Source organism: Schistocerca gregaria, chromosome 1 (assembly GCF_023897955.1).
Source record: "Schistocerca gregaria isolate iqSchGreg1 chromosome 1, iqSchGreg1.2, whole genome shotgun sequence".
Taxonomy (NCBI): Eukaryota; Metazoa; Arthropoda; class Insecta; order Orthoptera; family Acrididae; genus Schistocerca; species Schistocerca gregaria.
The window spans coordinates 869071677-869094936 of record NC_064920.1 but is presented as its reverse complement, the minus strand read 5'-3'; the positions used below and the strand labels follow the sequence as shown (position 1 = coordinate 869094936).

The window sequence follows — 23260 nt, the reverse complement described above, 5'->3', positions numbered from 1 at the left end:
GGTTACAATGACCAGCTATATTCTCACCCACAATTGCTTTCCCTTTGAAGACTTCTTCAAAAAAAATTCTGGTACAGCAATGAGCATCTGCATGGCACCACCCTATGCCAACCTATTCATGGGCCATCTAGAGGAACCATTCCTAGCCACTTAGAATCTCAAACCCTCAACTGGTTCAGATCATTGATGACTTCGTGATCCGGACCAAAGGTGAGGCCACTCTACACACATTCCTAAAAACTCTCAATACATTCACCCCCATTTTCTTGACCTGGTTGTTCTCAACTCAACATGCCATCTTCCTCAATCCTGACCTCCACTCAAGGATAGTTATGTAAGATTCTGCATGAACATCAAACCTACCAACCACCAGAAATACCTCCACTTCAACAACTGCCACTAATTTCACAACAAAAAGTCCCATCTATTCTGCTTAGCCACACAAGATTGTCACATGTGTAATGATGAGAGTCATCCTCTAAATATGCCAGGACCTCATTGCAGCCTTCATACACTGAAATTACCCTCCAAATCTTGTCCAGAAACAGATCTCCCTTGCTTTGTCTCCCCAGTCACCTTCCATCCACCCACATAGCCACTATCTGATCACAAAGGAGCACTCCTTTTGTGGCAGTGTTCCAACCAGGACTGGAGTAGCTGAATCACATTCTCTACTAGGGTTTTGACTATCTCTCACCATACCCTGAAATTAGAAATTTCCTCCCCAACCCTCCAACAGTGGTAGTCCGACACTCACCCAACTTACAAAATATCGTTGTCTGTCCCTGCTCCACCCTTGTTCCTAACCCCTTCCTCATGGCTCACACCCTTGCAACAGCCCTACATGTAAGACCTGTCCCATACATTCTTCAGCTACTACTTGCTTCAGTGATATCACAGGTGCCACCTAATACATAACAGGCAGGGCCATCTGGGAAAGTAGCCATGTGATCTATCAATTTACCTGCAACCACTGAGTTTCATTCTACGTAGGCATGATAAGCTGCCTTTCTGCATGAGACAGCTGGACCATCCAGCTGCTAAGCATGCTTCCGAACACAATGTGCTTCAATTTAATGTCTGCTTCACTGCCTGTGCCATCTGGACTCTTCTCATCAACACTATAATTTGTGAATAGTACAGGCGAGAGTTCGCCCTGCAATATAGTCTTTGTTCCTGTCATCCTCCTGGCCTCAATCTTTGCTAGTTCCTGTACTCTACTTGCCTATCCCCTTTCCTGCTTCTGCTCCACACTCCAGTACCACACATACCTCCCATCCCATAAGCACACCTACATAGTCCTCTCCCTGTCTCCACCATGTCCAAGCACACAGGCAGCTCTAGCTATTTCCCACTCCTCTACCCTGCTTTACGTCTCTCTTCATGTCCCACGCCTCTTCATTAGTACCACAGCCCACCCCAGCTGGACTGCTGTTCACCTCAGATACATTCACAGATGGGTTCAGTGCACAGAGATTACCGTGGCCACATGTGTCTGAACTGTGTTTGTGAGAACATGTGTGAACTTTCTACTTCTGCTGAAGGACTTAGTCCAAAAGCTGAATACTTCTAGCATTCGTCTTCATTGCACTTCTATGTGGTAAACAGAAGTCTACCTTTCCATATTGTTGTCGAGAGATTTTTCTGTCACTAGAAATCTGAAAGTATGCTCCATATTATAACATTTGTATTGATGAAATCGAAGCATTTGAGATGTGGTGCTATAGACGAATGTTGAAAATTAGGTGGACTGATAAGGTAAGGAATGAGGAGGTTCTATGCAGAATCGGAGAGAAAAGGAATATGTGGAAAACACTGATAAGGAGAAGGGACAGGATGATAGGACATCTGCTAAGACATGAGGGAATGACTTCCATGGTACTAGAGGGAGCTGTAGAGGGCAAAAACTGTAGAGGAAGACAGAGAGTGAAATACATTCAGCAATAATTGGTGGTGTGTTGGGGCTTATGGGCGCTCAACATCGAGGTCATCAGCACCCTGACACACATTAAAAGGAACGAACGTGGACATACCTAAGAAAACTAAAGCACACACTCAAAGAAAGCAGGAAAAGAAGGAAAATGCTACATAAGGAAAGGGGAAACATAGCAACATGAATGTCACAGGAAATTGTTATTGGCTGGCTACTTACATAAAATATGGGCTAGCTTGTCACACAGTGAGCAAATTAAAATCCTCTTCCTAAAATCTTTGTAAAAACATTTGACATTGCACAGAACTTTAAAACTTTAGCTACATTCGTCCGAGTGTTGCCTAAAAGAGATGGCAGGTCCGCTGGCAAGTCAGCAGTGGCCCGCTGGTCAGAAAATAAAACGCAATCCAATAAAACGTGGCGCACAGTGACCTGGACGCCGCAAGCACCACACATTGGAGGGTCCTCTCGCCGGAGCAGGTAGCCATGCGTCATAGGGCTGTGGCCCATTCGAAGCTGAGTGAGGGGAACCTCGTCCTGTCGATTGGGCTGAAAGGAAGTACACCACACACGCGTTGTGGGCTTGACTATACGGAGCTTATTGTCAGTCACTTCCAGCCACTCATCCTCCCACCGACGCATAACCCATGAGCTCAACAGCGAGGTGAGTGCGTGCAAGGGGATAGCACACTGAGATACTTGTGGGGCGAGATACGCCTCCTTGGCTGCGAGATCTGCCCTTTCATTCCCAGCAATGCCAACATGCACCGGAACCCAGCAGAAAGCTACAACCTTCCCCAGTCGCTGTAGTCAGAGGAGGGCATCCTGGATGGTCTGGACAGTTTTGTCTGCCGGATACAAACGTTGCAATAAGTGAAGGGCACTGAGTGAATCGGAACAGACAAGAAATTTAGTAGAGGAAGTATGTCTCATGTGCTCCAGTGCCCGCAAGATCGCAGACAATTCTGCATCAATGACAGCGAAAGTCTGAGGCAGGCGGACCTTGAAGACACGAACTGGAAAAACAATTGAGCAACCAAAAGAATCCCCTTGTTTCGACCCATCCGTAAAAACAGTTACATAGTCATGATGCTCAGATAAAATGGCAGAAAATGCTGCATTAAAAACGGTGGCAGGAGTGCAATCTCTCTTGTACTGCAATAAATCTAAAATCACTCCGGGCCTCTGCAGTAACCAGGGTGGCAGGCGGTTAAAACCCTGGATTTGGGGTTGTACAGACTCTACACCGAGGGACTCTAGTACACGTTGCACACGGATCCCAAACGGCAACGTAGCCCAGGGACGGCACGAAAAAAGGCGGTCCAGAGGTGGATGGGCAACAAGATGGTGAGCAGGCGAGCTGGGAGCTGCAAGAAACTTACAAGCCCGGTGCACCAGCAGGAGCTGCCGCCGGATGGTAAGTGGCGGTTCCCCAGCCTCAGCACAGAGGCTGGGTATGGGACTGGTTCGATAATCACCCGTGGCCAGTCGAATCCCAGCATGGTGAACAGCGTCAAGGATCTGCAAATAAGAAGGCCTCACTGACCCATATACTGTGCACCCATAGTCCAACCGTGAACGAACGAAAACTCGGTAAAACTGAAGGAGACGCGCCCTGTCTGTTCCCCAAGACCTGTGTCTGAGGCACTTGAGGATGTTGAGTGCCTTCAGGGTTCTGGCTTTCAAGTCACGTAGGTGTGGCAGCCATGACAACCTGGAGTCAAAAATTAGGCCCAGAAACCGCACTGTGTCTCTAAAATGTAGGACAGTATCCCCCATATGCAAGGCAGGCAAAGTAAAAAGACGACGAGAACAATTAAAATGAACACAAACACACTTATCGGCAGAAAACCGAAAACCCGTCTTTGCAGCCCACTCCTCTAACCGCCGCACTGTTAGCTGCAACTGACAGCTCATGGTTGCAACACTGCAGGAGGAACAGAAAACAGCAAAGTCGTACACAAATAAGGAGCACTGTACTGGACTCCTCACTGTAGACGTTATACTGTTGATGGCTATGGCAAAGAGGGTAACGCTTCAAATGCTGCCCTGGGGGACACCATTCTCTTGCGATCAGACAGTGTGTTACCAACGCGGGTCCGAAAAAACTGCTGAGACAGGAAAGACCGAATGAAAATCGGGAGGCGGCCACGAAAGCCCCATTGATGCAGTTGTGCAAGAATACAGTATCTCCAAGTAGTATCATATACCTTACTTATATCAAAGAAGATACCAATACAGTGATGCTGATGGAGAAAAGCCTGCTGAATAGCCGTCTCTAGGAGGGTCAGGTTGTCGACCGTGGACCGAAATTTTCGGAATCCACACTGAAAGCGGCTAAGGAGCTGTCTGGTCTCTAACAGCCAGACCAGACACCGGTTAACCATCCGTTCCAGGGTCTTTGCGACACAGCTTGTCAAGGAGATACTACGATAACTACTGTCACATTTGCGGTCCTTTCCTGGTTTGAGGAGAGGGATGAGGATTGCCTCCCGCCACGAGGTGGGGAACACTCCTGTCTGCCATATGAGATTAAAACATTCGAGGAGGATTTCCTTTGACGCCGCTGGCAGATGTCGAAGCATGGAGTACCGGATGCGGTCGTAACCTGGTGCAGTGTCAGAAGTCTCACTAAGAGCCGATTCAAGTTCCCACATGGAGAAAGGGGAGTTGTACGCCTCAGAACTGTTCGACCGAAAGTCCAAGTTCGCTCTTTCGACAGTTGCCTGGTAGCGACGAAACGCTGGATCCTGATTTGCAGTGGCAGTACTTTGTGCAAAATGCTCTGCCAGCGTCTGAGCAATGGCTCTGGGTGTCATTTGGAGGCATCCCTGGTTCAGGACAGCAGCTATTGGTAAACGGCTATGTTTACCGGAAATCCTCCGGATGGCTTCCCATACTTTTGTGGAACAAGTGAAACAGTTGATGGAGTCCAGGAACGCCTGCCATGACCTTTTCTTGCTCTCTTTAATGACACGGCGTGCCCTGGCTCTCGCGATTCGAAAGGCGGTAAAACTGACCGCTGTTGGACGGCATTTAAATCGGTGAAGAGCCGCACGCCTGTCCCGGATGGCTGAACGGCACTCTTCTGTCCACCAAGGCACAAGGCGCTGCTTAAGAGTGCCAGAAGACTGTGGTATGGAAAGGTCAGCAGGCGGTCAAAGACAGCCAACCGAGTGAACAGTGGCCAGTTAGCCCTGCCAATTATCCACGATGGTGGCCGCTGCTCCAGCAATACACCATCCAGGAGATGAATGCGGATAGGGAAGTGATCACTGGAATGAAGGTCGTCAATGACCTCCAAGTGAACAGAGTCGGTGAGGGTTGGAGAGCAGAAAGATAGGTCAATGGCTGAGAATGACCCTGTAGCAGGAGAGAAATGAGTCGGAGTACCTGTGTTGAGGTTGCACAACATTTGAGATGTTAGGAGGCTCTCCAAAATTCGACCTCGAGCACAAAGAGAAGTGGAGCCCCACAGGACATTATGGACATTGAAGTCTCCCAGGAGGAGAAATGGGCGGGGGAGTTGGTCGATAAGATCTGTGAGCGCGTCTAAGGTCATTGCATCCAGAGGGGGTAAATAAACAGAGCAAACGGTAAGCCTCCGAAATGAATGAATTTCAACTGCAACTGCTTGCAGGTCAGTATCCAGGGGGAGAGCAGAGGAGTGGTGGTCATTATTGACAAACACAGCGACACCGCCTTTGGCCCTTTCTCCAGTCAGGTCATCTTTGCGATATGACGTATAGCCCCTTAGTACAGGAGCATCAGATCGTTTTTAATGCGTTTCCTGTAAACACAAGCACAGGGGGTGTTGCCGTGCTAGGAGGTGCAGTTCCTCCACATGTACCCAGAATCCATTCATGTTCCACTGTATAATGGGAGCCATCTATCAGGGTGGGAGTACTTTAATTCTCACTTTCTGTCGGGGAGGAGAGCCCACAACAGACGGAGGCTCAGTTTTGGGGCGAGATGAGTGCCCAGTCTGACATCAACCTCCATCGCCTCTGAAGAGGAGTCAAGAGAGACGTCAGAGAGAATGACGTCCACATCAGCAGACTGTAGAACGTCGGTCTCCTTTAGCAGGCGAGTCTTCACCTTTGTCTTTGGCTTCGATTTTCTGGCCTGAGGCGGCACTGGTGCCAAAACCTCAGAAGCAGTAGGGGGTGTAGCAGCGCTGGGCAGTGCACAAGACTGGACCCGGGAAGGGGCAGGAAGTTCCATGATGTCAGCTACCACGGCCTGGTCAGAAGGCCGGGGGGAGCAGCAGGCTTCACAGGAACGGCAGCAGCACGCGTACATTAACAAACGCAGGTGCTAGTGCTGACAGTAGCAACCTCCGTTTGTGTAGTGGCATCGGTTATCAACACTGGCTGTTTGAGAACGGAAGAAAAGGAAGCAGCGAACGTGGGCGGCTGCATGGACTTGTAAATTTTCTTCGCCTCACCATACGAGAGGCGTTTTGTAGTTTTAAGTTCCTGGATCTTCCGTTCCTCAAGGAAAACTCTGCAGTCCCTACTCCACACAGGGTGATCCCCAGAGCAGTTGACACTCTTGGGAGGAGAGGAGCAAACAACTCCCTCATGGGCGGCTTTACCACAATTACCGCAAGTGGCTTCCCCTCTACAGCCGAGAGTAGTGTGTCCAAAGTGTTGGCATTTAAAACACCACATGGGGTTGGGGTAATAAGGCCGGACACTGAGACTGAGGAAACCGGCCTTCACATGCTCTGGCAATTTGGTGGTGTTAAATGTAAGGATAAACGAGTCAGTCTTTATGAGAGTACCATCCACCAGTTTCATAACGTGTTGCACGTCGACAATTCCTTCCCGGGACCATTCAGCCTTCAGTTCATCTTGGGGAATGTCAACGAGATCTCTGCAAGTCACAACACCCTTGCTGTAGTTCAAGGTGTTGTGAAATTCAGTCTCTATCAACAACTCCCCAAGAAATTGTGCCTTCTGAAGGTTCTGGGCTTGCTGGAAGCTAGATGTTTCAACCAACAAGGTGCCATTTCGCAAGCACTTGACAGATTTTAGAGTGCCAGCAATACCTTCTAAGCCCTTCTGGATATAAAATGGTGAAACTTTTGCGAAACTCCCATCTTTTCTTTTAATTACAAGAAACACATTCGGCGAAGCAGCATGCGTTCTGTTACGACTACCTGAATCAGGAGGACTGGCTACACGAGCCCTCTTGTTAGATTGGGTGTTAGAACCTACCAGCAGCCCACCCTTTCCACTGGGAGGAGAAGAAGAAAAGTTTGAGGGTTCCATCTCAGTCCCACGAGCAGTTAGGGAACTAAGAGTCCACCTAGACAGAGCCCCGCGTGCCTAGGTAAGCCTTATACAACTGAGGTGCGGCAGGTTCCCCAGAGGTTGCCCGCTAATGACTGTTCCACCTCAATAGCCATGCATCTCATCAGCGCGCAGCGCACCTTGAGATTGAGGGGTTGTTTATAGAGGTTTATTCCATCCTCGCGATCCGGGCGGCCAAGCCAAGGTCCCCACTTCCTGAGACACACAACATTCCACACCGCCGCGCCACACGGTGGTCGTTGAAGATGTCCAGAGCTTACGGTGACAGGGGACTGGCGGTGCTTACCGGTCCCCAGCTCAGGAACCCCAGGGTCGCCAAGCCCGTACCCAGCAAATGAATGCTGAGCCCCTGGGGGCAGCAAATAATTGAGGACGTAGGTTGCAAGTGCTACTCTGAGATGAAGAGGTTAGCACAGGAAAGGAATTCGTGGCGGACCACATCAAACCAGTCAGTAGACAAAAAAAAAAAAAAAATGAAAAACTGGATGTTTTCGGAAAAAGGAGACAATGGATGTCAGTTGAAGCCAATATCACGCACAATCAATTCATTCAAAATCTCTGAAAATGATTTCCAGTTGATGCCTGGAACTAATTAGTGATGGCACAAGGGTTTTATGGTGAAATGTTTTGACATTGTAATTTCAAGAGCCCTTGGGCATATTCAGTCCAAACAACAGCAATATATCTTGAGTTAAAAATAGTTTCCAAACACTGAAAACTGTAAAGATCACTGAGCAGAATTATGAAAATGCAACAACCATAGACTCATAAGCTGATATGGACACAAAGTATTAGGAAATGTAACATGAAGCATTACAATGTAATGTCTAATAAAGGTAGATATTATAACAGATGCAAATAACAGGTACTTTAGCCATCAATAATATATTCTCCTTTACTATTTACAACAGTCCGCCAATGCTGGTATAACTTTCTGATTCTGTGAATGAAGAAATCACATGGTTTTCAGGCAATTAACTTGTTTGGAGCAGATTTTCATCAGGAAAGGAAGTTCGTTGAACAGTTTTCAATAGAGAGAGGAAAGATGAAAATCTGAGGGTGCAAGACCAGATGAATAAGGTGGTGCAGAATGAGTTCCCAAACCAACTTCTGTATAGTGTTTGTTGTCAGTATAGGAGAATGCGGGCAGACATCATCGTGGAGTAGTATCACTTCACACAGTCTTCCCGATCATTGTTCTTGGATTGTGTCTGCAAGATGCTTCAGTTGTTGACACAGCAGTGATGGTCATACCTCAAGGAAGCAATTCACAGTACGCCACAGTTTTGCTGTTCCACCAGTTGCATAACGTTATCTTTTGTGGATGTGTTCAGGCCTTTGTACAGGGAGTTGTTCCTCTCTTTGGGCTCAGCTTTTCCTTTCTTTTCTTCATGTTAACATAAAGACACCATTTCAAATCACCATTAATGATACTGGATAGGAATGGTCAATGTTGTTTACAAGCCAACTGATGACGACTAGGCAGAGATGCACATATGACCGGCCACTGGTTTTTGGCTTAAGAGCCTGTGTTACCCATGTACATGATTTTTTTAAACTTCTCCATTACATGCAAATGTCGCACAATGGTGGAATAATCACAGCTCATCACACTGCCACTTCTCAAGAACTCAGACATGGATCATTGTGGTTAATGCTTTTAAATGATCTCCATCAAACAAAGAATGTCAAAACGATCCTCCTCAATACAAGAAAACCATGCGAACATTCAAATGTTGGTGACAGAAAGCCCTAACCCATCCCTGCCAAACAACACACAAAATTAATTAATTACATTTTCAGCTATCAGTTCAGATAATCTACCTTTCCCTCTCTTTTTAAGGTTTATATTGTGCCGTGCATTTCACCATGACCCACTAGCACTAACTAGCACAGCTCTGATGAGAGACAGACCCAAAGCCAACAACAAACAGGACAATTCTTGGTTAACTCACCTTGTCACTCTGTTCATCCTACTTTATGTGGATGCAGAATATCGACAAAGCTCGTATTTGTGTAAGAGCCAACTACGCCAATTTTATCCAGATAACTCTTGATATTCTATATTCATAGCCAGACACTTGCTGCTTTCCCACCTTTCATTGCCAGATCCATTTTATTCAAATCTCTACCTAGTATCTCCGTTCTCATTGACTTGCTAAGAAGAAGAACCTCAACATCATCTATTGTCTAACTAAAATAAGTACTAGGGATTACAATGCTTGTGACCTCGTACCTCTGTTTAGCTTTTTCCTGCAGCTGTTCTCGTTCACCTCTCCCATGACTGCTACCTAGCAGCAAGATCTTTCTATTTCTATCCTATTTAGGTGCCACACAATTTCTTAGATTCTTATTAATGATGTGCTGCACCCTACTTTATTCTGAAGGTGAATGTAGCCCCTCCCCTTCATTAGTTAACAGACTATATCTATTACTGAACTCAACGGCAACAGAGAAAAGCCAGCAGCTGAATAGTATACGAGGAGGAATAGCTTTTCTAAGTAATTACATCATCAGTTTGCATATAATAGTGCTAGTTATAATTTATTGTTAGTATACTTACCAAAGTTGCCAGCAGTGGTTGCTTCTGCCTGTTATGTATAACTTGATTCATTCCACACTCCTGAAAGCACTCTTTCATAATGGTCTTTACACTATCTGCTGAGAGTATCCAGACACCTATTAGTGGACATTAATACCAGATGTGTCCACCCTTCACCTTTACGATAGCTTGCACTCTGCTGGTGACACTTTTGAGAGGCGTCTGAAAATCTGTGGAGGAATGGCAGCCCATTCTGCCTCACAAACCGAACCCACAGAAGATAGTAATGTTGGACACTGGGGTCTGGAATGAAGTTGATGTTCTACTTCATCCCAAAGGTGTTCCATTAAGTTCATGAGGGACTCTGAGCAGGCCAGTCCATACTGTCCACAAACCATTGCCTCACAGATGCTGCTTTATGACAGGTTACACAACCAATCCCCATCTCCAAACTGTTCCTCTACTGTACACAGGACATAATGCAGTAAAATGTGTACATGTAATTCTGTATTTCTTAAGCACAATAAGGGGACACACCCTAACCTTGAGAAGCAACAACAATCCACAATACCACACTCTCTGTACTTCACTGTTGAAAGTACACATGACGACAGGTAATGTTCTTCAGGACGTCGTCAAACCCTAACTCTTCCATTGGGGTGTGTATTCTCTTGTTACATATCTGGTCTTTTTTTTTTATTTGACCTGGCCATGAAAAGTTCCTATATTTCATAAAAAATTGTGAATTCCCATTTTAAGATGGAGAAAATTAAATAATAAGAGCTAATGGAATAAAGTATTATATGCAAAGTAGCAAGGGGCTTTATTCAGAGAGTTTCTAAGGAATGTCCCTTTTGTTTCACAACTACTATGTAAACTCAGTGCACAAATTGTTTATGTCTTTAACATCTGGCAGCTAGCAACTGGGACTCTTTGTGTTCAAGGTTTTAGTGTCTGAGCTTCTAGTGTTTAGTCCTGAGTATTCACGTAGTCTTTGGGTTCGAGATTTTAGTGTCTGAGCTATTAGTGTTTGAGGCCTCAGTATTTGTATCTCTTAAGCTCTTGTGCCACTGGATAAAATAGTTAATTTTGTTGGAAGCTGGGCTAATTAAAAATAAATTTCTGTTCTTTTAATTTATTGTCAAATGTACAAAAACTGACAGGACTGAGATAACCCTAACACCCAGCGAACACCTCAATCTATAAAAGATGGGTATCATTAATTTCATTTTAAGAACTTCAGTTGTTGCCGAAGCTACTACTCAAACATCGTGTTGAAACTTGACTTTCGATTATGTATCTTGTTTGTACATTTTTTATTGGGATAAAGTGTGACCATTCACAGTAGAGAATTGTACCAAAGAACCAGTGTTAATAAAAACTGAGTAAAGGAAAAATTATAGTGTCCTATTATTTCAAACAGTTTATCAGGAGAAGTGAACCATGCAGTGGATTATCTCTCAACAACAACAATAATAATAATAATTATTATTTTTATTATTATCATTATAGTTCATTACATATTAATATTAAAGGGAACAGTTTTCAACAAACAAACATCGTGCTGTGTCAAATGAACCAGGTGTCTTTTGAAGGAACTAACTCGGTGTACATGCGCTACACAAATCAAAGATATCAATTTATTTTGTAACACACCTAGTAACTGTTAATGAGCACTTATTAACAAGGAGTCTGACTCATATTAGAGCAAAGAGTACAACAAGTATTGACTGCAATAATGGGTAGTGTTGTGTCACCTCACTTTCATGTATCTTGGTTAAGTGAAGAGTTCTGGCTGGGTGTAGAAAAAGGACATTACACTTTTGCTGGTCGTGGAAGTGCCAGTAGACATCAATCATCCCAAATTCTCGAGTGTTGTTTAGCAGTGACTACAAAAATGTGAGGTTTATGAGGAGCTGCTCAAACAATGTATCCCATTCTCTTTCACTCCCAACACACAATCACTGTGCTAGTTGGTGGTAACACCTTGGAACACACAAGTGATTCTTTCCACTAATTTCATGTAGTTTTTTGAAATCACCATCCTCAATGCTCAATGGCCCTGTCTGTCATGTATGAGGTCTGCCAGGTCTTGATTTAGCTGTATCTGTTCTTTCATATTTACACTTCACAATTACATCAGCAATAGCCACCTTAGTGAGCTTTAGAAGAGTTGAAATTACCCTAATGGATCTGTTAGTCAGATGACATCCAGTTAGTAGTCCATGTTCAAAGACAATGAGCTCTCCTGACTGACCCATTTTGCTGTTACTGCTTCTCTTTTGACAACACAATACTCCCTGCCTGCTTGTCACTGGTGAGCCCACCTCTCACACCATCTAGCTGTTGATTCTGCATTACACAGGGGTGTTTGGATACATTTGATCCAACTGTATATAGAACATGATGTGTGAACAAATGAATGAAATTCGACCTACTCCCCTTTCTTGTTACTTTTTCCCACAATCCAAACTGCACTAATTTAATTTTTGCAGTCTTAGCCTCTGCCTGAAGGGCACCACTCTTCACCCCTTTTTCTGCTACTTTTCTATTTTTTAAACATAACCTACATACAGAAATGAGAGCCTCCTTGGGAATCCTACTTCTGACCCATTGCAGTTGCCTAAGTGAAATCACAGTTCACAAACCCAAACAGTTAACTAATCTGTGGCAGCCACAATGAGTGTCATTCAAAGTGTAAAGAATGTACATACTTCACAGTAAACTAAAATTTAAGATTTGAAAAGATAGAAGCCACAACATAAAAAGGTACATTTTAAAAAAAATGAAAGTAGTTTAGAAAGAGAAGAAACTGAGCACACTGCAAAATTTTTTGAAAAGTCACTGAACTAACCTGTCAAGCAAAGCAATGGTATTAAGAACATCTGTAAGACCAGCTTTCTTGTAGAGGCTTTCTGTTGGATGGCCATGGACAGCTATTGAGAGTAGAAGCCTCAATGGTGTGGCAGCTACATCATGCAATGTTATCTCCTTTTTTCCTGTTTCACTCCAACTGCTTGTTTCTGACATCATTGCAGAGAAAAATGGAGAGCTCCTACACAATATATCTCGGTCTGCAGTTATTCTTGTTCCACAGTCTAATAGGATAGTCACATATTTGTCGCCTGTTGTCTCCTGTGTGCACAAATGGACCATTAATAAATATTTGCTGTACATTTATTACCTACTGGCAAACAAAATAAGATTTTGAATTCTTTAGCCTACTATGGAACATATCTCAATACAAACTGGTGTGCATATAATGCACCAGAATTATTTCAATCACAAATAGGAAGAAAATGTGTCAGTACTACTGATTGTAAAATTCCTCTAATTTTACCACTGTGGTCATTATATGAGAGAAAGTAATGTTTCTTAACTCATGCTGGAATATGACATTCTGAATTTTGAGAGTAAGGCTCCCTGCAGTGCTGATTATTATTCTTGTAATGTATCCCAATGGCGTCTGTTGAGCATTTTTTTAATGCACTTGCACCGACTAACAAATCAGTTACAAATCATGCTCCTCCGCTGTGAATTTTCTCCCTCCTATCCATTAATCCAAGTTGGTAAGGGGTCCCATGAATCAGTCAAACAAGATTTTTTAAGCAACCATTATCTTACATGAATATAAAGGACAAATGTGAGGATTTGGCAGCATAATTCATCATGGGAAAGATAGCTACTGGCTGCAAGAAAATTAAAGAAGTCTTTGGAGAAGCTGCATGAATATCAAGAGCTCAGATGAAAATCAGTCCTAACCAAAGAAGGAGAAGCTGAAAGGTGGAAGGAGTATATAGCGGGTACATGCAAGGAAGACAAACTTGAAAACAATATTATAGAAAGGGAAAAGGATGTAGATGAGGATGAGATAGGAGAAATGATACTGCAAGAAGAATGTGACAGAGCACTGAAAAACTTAAGTAAAGCAAGCCCCTGGGAACAGACAACATACCCTCAGAACTACTGGTAGCCTTGGGAAAGGAGCCATCACAAAATTATTCAATCTACTGTGCAAGATGTATGAGAATAGCAAAATACTCTCAGACTTCATGAAGAATGTAATAATTCCAATTCCAATGAAAGCAGGCACTGAAAGGAGTGAAAATTACCTAAATAACAATTTAATAAATCATGGTTGCAAAATACTAATACCAATTCTTTATAGAAGAATGGAAAAACTGGTAGAAGCCTGCCTTGCGGAACATCAGTTTGGATTTCCGAGAAATATAGTAACACACAAGCAATACTTGCCCTACAACTGCAATCACAAGATAGGCTAATAAGGAAAGGCAAATGTATGTTTATAGCATTCGTTGACTTAGAGAAAGCTTTTGACAATGTCTGCATCATTCTTTGAAATTCTGAAGGTAGAAGGGATAAAATACAGGAAGCAAAAGGCTACTTACATCTTGTACAGAAACCAGATGGTAATCATAAGAGTCAGATGGCAATCATAAGAGTCAGATGGCAATCATAAGAGTTGAGGGGCATGAAAGGGAAGCAATGGTTCAGTAGGGAATGAGACAGGGTTGTAGCCTATCCCTGATGTTATTCAATCTGTAGCCTGAGACAGCAATAAAGGAAACCAAAGAAAAATTTAGAGTAGGAATTGAAGTTCAGGAAGGAGAAATAAAAAATTTGATGTTTGCCAATGACTATGCAACTATATCAGAGACAGCAAAGGACTTGCAAGAGCAGTTAAATGGAATGGACAGTGTCTTGAAAGAAGGATATAAGGTGAACATCAACAAAAGCAAGACAATGACAATGGAATGTAGCTGAATTAAATCAGGTGATGCTGAGGCAATCAAATTAGGAAATGAGAGATTTAAAATAGTAGATGAATTTTGCTATTTGGGCAGCAAAATAACTAATGCTGGCTGAAGTACACAGGATATAAAATGTAGACTGGCAATGGCAAGAGAAACATTTCTGAAGAAGAGAAATCTGTTAATACTGAATATAGCAGGTCTTTTCTGAATGTATTTGTCTGGAGTGCAGCCATGTACGGAAGTGAAATGTGCACCATAAACAGTTTAAACAAGAAGAGAATAGATGCTTTTGAAATGCAGCACTACAGAAGAATGCTTAAGATTAAATGAGTAGATCACATAACCAATGAGGAGGTACTGAATAGAATTGATGACAAAAGATATTCGTGACACAACCTGACTAGGAGGAGGGATTGGTTGATAGGACTTATTCTGAGACATCAAGGGATCACAAATTTAGCATTGGATGGATGTATGGTAGATACAAATCATTGAGGGAGATCAAGAGATGAATACAGTAAGCAGATTCAGAAGGATGTCAGTTGCAGAAGTTACCTGCAGATGACAAGGATTGCACAGGATACAGTAGCATCAAGAGATGCATCAAGCAAGTCTTCAGACAGAAGACCACAACAACAACATAAATCTTACTCTAGCACATGCCTTCCCCATGGCTAGAATTATAATGTCATTTGACATTAAACCAGTCCAGAGAGGATAATCCTAATTACTCAATGCATGTCACTGATTGTACACCCAAATTATATTGGTGCTCTCTTCTGTGTCTATTTACACACACAGCATCACATTTATTTATGTTATGACAATACAGCACTCTGAACACTGAGCAAAATCATGTACACAGGTGCAGCTGGCACTATGAGATGAGGAGATGTCACTCTGAACACATTTGACTATATCCATCAAGGAGGTGGTTGTTGTGTCCACCTAATGAATGTGACCACCTAATGGATGATTTGAAACTCAACTCATAGATTAGATTAGATTAATACTTGTTCCATAGATCATGAATACGACACTTCGTAATGATGTGGAACGTGTCAGGTTAATAAAAGATGTCTGTACAAGAAATTACATTACACAAAATATTGCATGACACTAACGATTAAGGTTTTTTTTTTTTCCTAAAAATTCAGCCAATGAGTAGAAGGAGTAGTCATCTAGAAATTCTTTTAATTTATTTTTAAATGTTAGTTGGCTATCTGTCAGGCTTTTGATGCTGTTTGGTAGGTGCCCAAAGACTTTTGTGGCAGCATAATTTACCCCTTTCTGTGCCAAAGTCAGATTTAACCCTGCATAGTGAAGATCATCCTTTCTCCTGGTGTTATAGGTATGCACACTGCTATTACTTTTGAATTGGGTTGGATTATTATCAACAAATTTCATAAGGGAATATATATACTGTGAGGTTACTGTGAGGATCCCTAGATCCTTAAATAGATGTCTGCAGGATGACCGTGGGTGGGCTCCAGCAATTATTCTGATTACACGTTTTTGTGCAATGAATACTTTTCTACTCAACGATGAATTACCCCAGAATATGATGCCATACGAAAGCAGTGAATGAAAGTAGGCATAGTAAGCTAATTTACTGAGATTCTTATCACCAAAATTTGCAATAACCCTAATAGCATACGTAGCTGAACTCAGACGTTTCAGCAGACCATCAATGTGTTGCTTCCAGTTTAGCCTCTCATCAATGGACACACCTAAAAATTTTGAAAATTCTACCTTAGCTACAGACTTCTGTTCAAATTCTATATTTATTACTGGAGTTGTGCCATTTACTGTACGGAACTGTATATACTGTGTTTTATCAAAATTTAAAGAGAGTCCGTTTGCTGAGAACCACTTAATAATTTTGTGAAAAACATCATTTACAATTACATCACTTAGTTCTTGGTTTTTGGATGTTATTACTATACTTGTATCATCAGCAAAAAGAACTAACTTTGCATCTTCATCAATGTGGAATGGTAAGTCATTAATGTATATCAAGAACAGTAAAGGACGTAAGACCGAACCCTGTGGGACCCCGTGCTTGATAGCACCCCAGTTTGAGGAATCAGCTGTTGTTTTAACATTACACGAACCACTTATTTCAACTTTCTGCATTCTTCCAGTTAAGTATGAATTAAACCATTTGTGCATTGCCCCACTCAAACCATAATGATTTAGCTTATCTAAAGGAATTCCATGATTTACACAATCAAAGGCCTTTGAGAGATCACAAAAAATACCAATGGGTGATGTCCGGCTATTCAGAGCATTTAATATTTGATCAGTGAAAGCATATATAGCATTTTCTGTTGAAAAGCCTTTCTGAAAACCAAACTGACATTTTGTTAGTACTTTATTTTTACAAATATGGGAGGCTACTCTTGAATACATTACTTTCTCAAAAATTTTTGATAGAGCTGTCAGAACAGAGATTGGGCGGTAGTTGTTGACATCCGACGTATCCCCCTTTTTATGAAATGGTTTTACAATGGCATATTTCAGTCTGTCAGGGAAAACACCCTGCTCCAAAGAGCTATTACATACGTGGCTGAGAATCCTACTTATCTGTGGGGAACAAGCTTTAAGTACTTTGCTGGAAATGCCATCAATTCCGTAAGAGCTTTTACTTTTCAGTGAGTTTATTATTTTACTGATTTCAGAGGGAGAGGTTGGTGGAATTACAGTTGTTTCAAACTGCACAGGTATGGCCTCTTCTATTAATAGCCTTGCCTCTTCTAGTGAAGATCTAGATCCTATTTTCTCCACAACATTTAAAAAATGATTATTCAAAATATTTTCAATTTCTGATTGTTTGTTAGTGCACTTGTCATTCAGTTTTATTGCACTAAAGTCTTCCTGTGCTCTTGGTTGCCCAGTTTCCCTTTCAATAATATTCCAAATTGCTTTAATTTTATTATCAGAGTTACTGATCTCAGACATGATACACATGCTTCTGGACTTTTTAATAACTTTTCATAGTACCGCACAATAGTTTTTATAATATTGAACAATTTCGGGGTCAGTACTCCCTCTTGCTGTTAGATACAGTTCTCTTTTGCGGTTGCAAGATATTCTTATTCCTTTAGTTAGCCAAGGTTTTTTATATGTTTTCTTGGAATTATGTTTAACTATTTTCTTGGGAAAACAATTTTCAAATACCCTTAAAAATGTATTGTGAAATAAGTTATATTTCAAGTTTGCATCGGGTTCCTTATACACTTAATCCCAGTCTAGCTGCTGTAGGCTTTCCCTAAAGTTTGCAATATTTATATTGTTAATTGAACGCACTGCTTTGAGAGTCTGATTTATTATACTGCATGGAGCTATGTCATGTACTGTAACAAGCTGTGCACTATGATCTGAAAGACCATTCTCAACAGGATAAGCATTTATGTCCTTAAACTTATCTTGGTCTATAAAAAAGTTATCTATCAATGTACTGCTGTTCTTTGTTATCCGAGTAGGAAAATCAATGACGGAGCTCAAATTGAAAGAACTGAGTAATACTAAAAGGTCATTCTTCCTATTACACTCTTTCAGGGAATCAACATTGAAATCCCCACAAATGATAATTTGCTTCCCCCTGTCTGACAGATAGCACAACAAAGCATCCAAGTTTTCTAGAAATAGCTGGAAATTCCCTGAGGGGGACCTATACACTGTTACAATTATGAAAGTGCCATCAGTGGCACATGCTTCCATATGTTGCTCTACACAAAATTTTTTAGTTTCTAAATTTTTTGCACTGTGGAAGCTTTTGACATTTATGGCAACTCCTCCTCTCATCATATTATCTCTACATGTGCAGCTAATTTGTACCCATTGATGCTAACCTTTTGCATATCAGTGACAATGTGATGCTCAGACAGGCATAGTATATCTATTACATTCTTGGTTTCTATATCTTCTAAACAAAGCAGAAGCTCATCAATTTTATTCTTCAATCCCCCAATATTTTGATGAAATATACTAGCAGTATTTTTCACTTTACTTTTGTGAGTATCTTGAACTTTTTTAACATCTTTAGTACTTTTATTCTTCAATCCCCCAACATTTTGATGAAATATACTAACATTATTTTTCACTTTACTTTTGTGAGTATCTTGAACTTTTTTTAACATCTTTAGTACTTGCCTGGCTGAGTTTCCCACTGGACACTGATCTTACACTAAAAAAGAGTTTCCACCATGAGATGTAGTTCCTCCCCCCTTTAAATTTCCTGCTATCAGCCCAGCCAGTTTACCCTTCCCTTTCCTGTTGAAGTGTAGGCCATGTCTAGTATAGTCCCACCTACAGAGTGAACCAACAGGAACCACACCAATGTGTGACCCTGCACCGGATCCAAGTAGCCGTTCCAACTCCAAATTAACTCTCCTGACAGAAGAGGTCAAATGAGGTCGGTCGTGGCGCTCCACAACCGACACAAACCCAACACTGGTATGATTCGATGCCGATGCAATCTTTGCCAGGTCACACTTTATGCTGTACCCCGGATCTCTGTCAATACTGTTGCCCGGCCCACCCACAATAACCACGGTGTCTTCCTTAGTAAAACCTTTACATAGTGAACCTAAATCCTCTGTAACCTGCCCAAGTTCAGCACTAGGTTTGAAAAAACTTGTGACCTGGTAATCCAACCCTAATTCATCCTGCAGAAGTTGGCCCACACCCCTAGCATGCGAACTACCTAGCAACAAGACTTTCTTTCTCTTTGCAGACTTCCCTACATTCTTAATCAATTTGCTGCTGAAAGCTTGTTGAGCCCTGTCTACATCTACTTCTGTGAGAGGCTCATCAGTTTCTGACTGAGGCAACAGGTCAAACCTATTTTGTACATTAATAACAAAGCTGTCAGAAGAATTTTTTGGCCTGTTCCTCATGCCTGTTGCCACTTCCCACCCCTGTTTGCCCTTCTCCCCCCTTAACCTGCCCAGTTCTCGCCTAGCCTCATCTAACTCAACCTGAAGGGCAGCAATTTTCCCCTCCTGTTCCACAATCTTCCTATCTCTACTGCACAGCCTACAGAACCAATGATGAGTCTCGCTCATTTTCCCAATTCCCACGCCACTACAGTCGCCCCAATGAAAAAAGTTACTACATCCATCACACCAGACCCCGGAGCTAACGACCCTACGGCACGTCAGGCACTTTACACTCATGGTACAAATCTATTTTAGTGACAGAAAGACAATTAAGTTACCGGAAAACAATAAAAATACGTGTACGAAAAATTAGGCCTACTCGCGACTATGTAAACAGTGGTTCAGAAGTTTTTTACTGGAAATTACTTAAGAGATGACGATACTCTACAGATATAAAGGGGCAGCAAACGTATAATGACATGTACAAGATGGACTATAATTAGATAAGAGATATGCATATCAAATTGAAGCTTTCTTCAAAAGAAAACAAATGAGCCAATCAGCCTACACTATTGTTGTAGCATAAGTAGTTGAGCAGATATAGAGCGATAAAGATGAATCTCTTACCACAAATTTATTGTATTAACCTCACAAAGCTGAGTGATGTGGAGTTAAGAAACTGTTTCCCAGAAAAATCAGAAAAAGTCATAGAGGGGAACAACAAAATGATCCATGAAATGAAAGATAATTCAGAAGCAGGTTAAGGGAAAGTTGATGTCGGTATAGACATTATACCAACTTCAGAGGGAGGTTGACTTATGTAAACTGCACAATAGTGCTCAAGAAGCCTCAACTGATGAGACTCTGGAAACAAAACACACTTTACATAATGTAATAGATAGCAAGGCTGATGGATTACATAAACAAAGAGACTTTGAAAATAAAAGCTCCAATGGCAAGCTAAGTTAAGTGCCCTTCATGCTAATGCTTATATTTCGTGTATGCCTAATATACGAGGGTCGGTCAAAAAGTAATGCCTCCCATTTTTTTTCTACTTAAAAAAATTAAGTTAAGTGAAAAATTTGAATTTGGCGCCATTCCTCAAACCTTCTTCTGCAATCCACTGCAGTAGTAACTTTCTGTGTCAACAGGTGGCAGCACAGCAGAAGTTTGTAAGATGGCCGACATCGATGTTCGTTTGAGACAGCGTTGTGTGATTGAATTCTTGAATGCAGAAGGTGAAACGCCCATACGCATTCATGAAAGACTGAAGAAGGTGTATGGTGTTCTGACAGTGGATGTCAGCACTGTTAGACGATGGGTTCGTCGTTGTAAGGAAGCTGAAGGGCAAACGCCGTTGACTGACGAAAAGCAGAGCGGCAGGCCGGTGAGCGCAGTGACTCCACACAACATTCAGCAAGTTGATGACATCATTCGTGGTGACCGTCGGGTGACTGCAGATGAAATGTGTCGCATTATTTCTCTTAGTAAAGGCAGTGTGATCACGATTATTAAACAATTGGGGTACTCAAAAGTTTGTGCACGGTGGGTTCCAAGAATGTTAACCGATCAGAATAAAGAGGCAAGGAAAACAATAGCCTCCCAACACTTGCAACGCTTCCGTTTGGAGGGAGATGAGTTTCTGAAAAAAAAATTGTGACCGGGGACGAAACATGGGTCCATTTTTTTGAACCCGAATCAAAGAGGCAGTCAATGGAGTGGCGTCACACAAGCTCGCCGAGGAAGAAAAAATTCAAAACTGTGTGATCGGCAGGGAAAGTTATGGCAACAGTTTTCTGGGATACAGAGGGTGTGATTCTGGTTGATTTTTTGGAGCAGGGATGCACAATAAATTCTGTTCAATACGTCACAACCCTCAAAAAACTTAAAGCACGTCTTCAGCGAGTTCGCCCAACAAAATCAATGGCAGATGTTCTTCTTTTGAATGACAATGCAAGACCACACACCAGTCGTCACACCTCTGACGAGATTGTCAAAATTGGATGGGAAGTTTTGCCTCATCCCCCATACAGCCCTGACCTGGCACCATCAGACTCCCATCTGTTCGGGCCACTAAAAGAAGCTCATCGTGGGATTCATTTTGAAGATGAGGAGGCCGTCAAAACATCCGTGCGTCAATGGCTTAGGAAGCAGAGCTGTGATTTTTACCGTGCTGGGATACATGCCCTTGTTCAAAGACGGACCAAAACTGTAGAGATGGGTGGAGATTACATTGAAAAATGACAAAATGATCCTCAGTGTTGTGGTTTTCAACCTATGTAATTGCATTTAAATTTCCTGACAATTAAACGTAGAAAAAAAAAAGGAGGCATTACTTTTTGACTGACCCTCGTAAATGAGGCAATACCAGCCAAATCACCAAATTTACCAAAATGAGTTCAAGCTATCAATTTAAAGAAGCAGTATATACTTAACAGGTGAAACAAGAATATAACTCAAAATTGGTTATGTCTCTGAGTTACGGAGCACTGAATTCTTGGTCATGCAAGAGAAGGGACTTCGTCTTGCAGGTAACGTGTCGAGGAGGACACAACAATCTTCATGTCAAAGCATTTTTGTTTGGAATCTTGTGTTGTTAGATTCTGCTACATTGTGACCATACCTGTAGGTTCCTTATACTGTATATTGTTTGAAGTCATAACGGCAACAACAATCTTTTGTACTAATTTCCATATTTGCGGGCTTCTTACCTTAACTGGCACAAAAGTAATCCTGTTTCCTGTGAGCTTGTATTTTGTTATTATTGTTTAGTGCAATATGTATATTGCAGCAATGGTTCACATAAAATGCCTGATCCCATAACCTAAATGAGAGCAAACTGAAGACTTAAAACAACATTATTTAGCATGTGTGCACAGTGTCTACCACAATGATTCTATTAATATGCTTGATTATTTACTTTTTATTATGTTCAAGATTGAAGCAAGTGTGAACACAATATGAGGGTGAGTGCATGCTGCACTAATCCTATAAAGAGCTTAGCTCCACTAGACAGTGTTTATGTTGATCCGAGATCTCTGGCATTGTCTCCAGTTACTCGACATTTCGTGATTTACAAGAAGCAGTATATTCCATTCTGGGCCAATTTATGGCTCCCACTTTGTATAAATCTATGGTTTGTTTCTTGACTTTTTTGTTGGTGGATGAATCTGGAACCACAAATTTGTTCAGTATGTATGCTTTCAATGCTCTTGGTTTTTCCATCTCAAATACAGTGTACACTGTTTCTGACCAGGTTCCTTACCAGCAGTTAGATTCTCTGTATTCTGAGTTCTAGTCTCTTTTCTCAGATGGGTTACACTGTGCCACTAATTTTGCGGCCCACATTATTCTGAAACATACAGTGCAGCCCCGTTTTTCCCATGTGTTCCCTATTCCTGAGGATTTGGGTTCTTAAGTGAAATCACAATTGCAGAGGCTACGTTGTTGGGGGAGTCATACAGCCTACTCCTCTCATCACTGTTAAAAAACCAACTGAGTAGCTTCATGTTTGTGGTGACGTTAATCTATCATTGACACCTACCCTTTGCCCCATTCCAATAGTTATTGGCTAAACTTGCCAGGGGCCAGTTTTTCTTCAAAACTGATTTACCTGACGCCTATTTATAGGTTCCATTGGATCAGGATTCTAAATAAGTCCTTGTGGTTAACATGCCCTTTGGGTTGTACCAATATCAGAGTCTCAAATTCGGTATGGCTAGCACTCCATTCTGGGGCACATCAACTATCTCAATGACATGATCATGATGGGTTCATCTGCAGAAAAGCATTTACATAACTTACACACC

General features: G+C 42.0%; 1 protein-coding gene across 4 annotated transcripts in view; it reads right to left on the bottom strand.

The window, feature by feature from the left end:
* LOC126273185 (armadillo repeat-containing protein 5-like) overlaps positions 1-23260 on the bottom strand; it is a 233335-nt gene that overhangs the window by 48205 nt on the left and 161870 nt on the right. For 3 of the 4 annotated variants that reach the window (XM_049976704.1, XM_049976722.1, XM_049976731.1), the window contains one exon: positions 12648-12928. In XM_049976704.1, coding sequence (XP_049832661.1) covers positions 12648-12928 — 281 coding nt within the window. Of the gene's footprint in view, positions 1-3315; positions 3455-12647; positions 12929-23260 lie in introns of all 4 variants that reach the window. The other variant, XM_049976712.1, reaches the window with a different exon arrangement.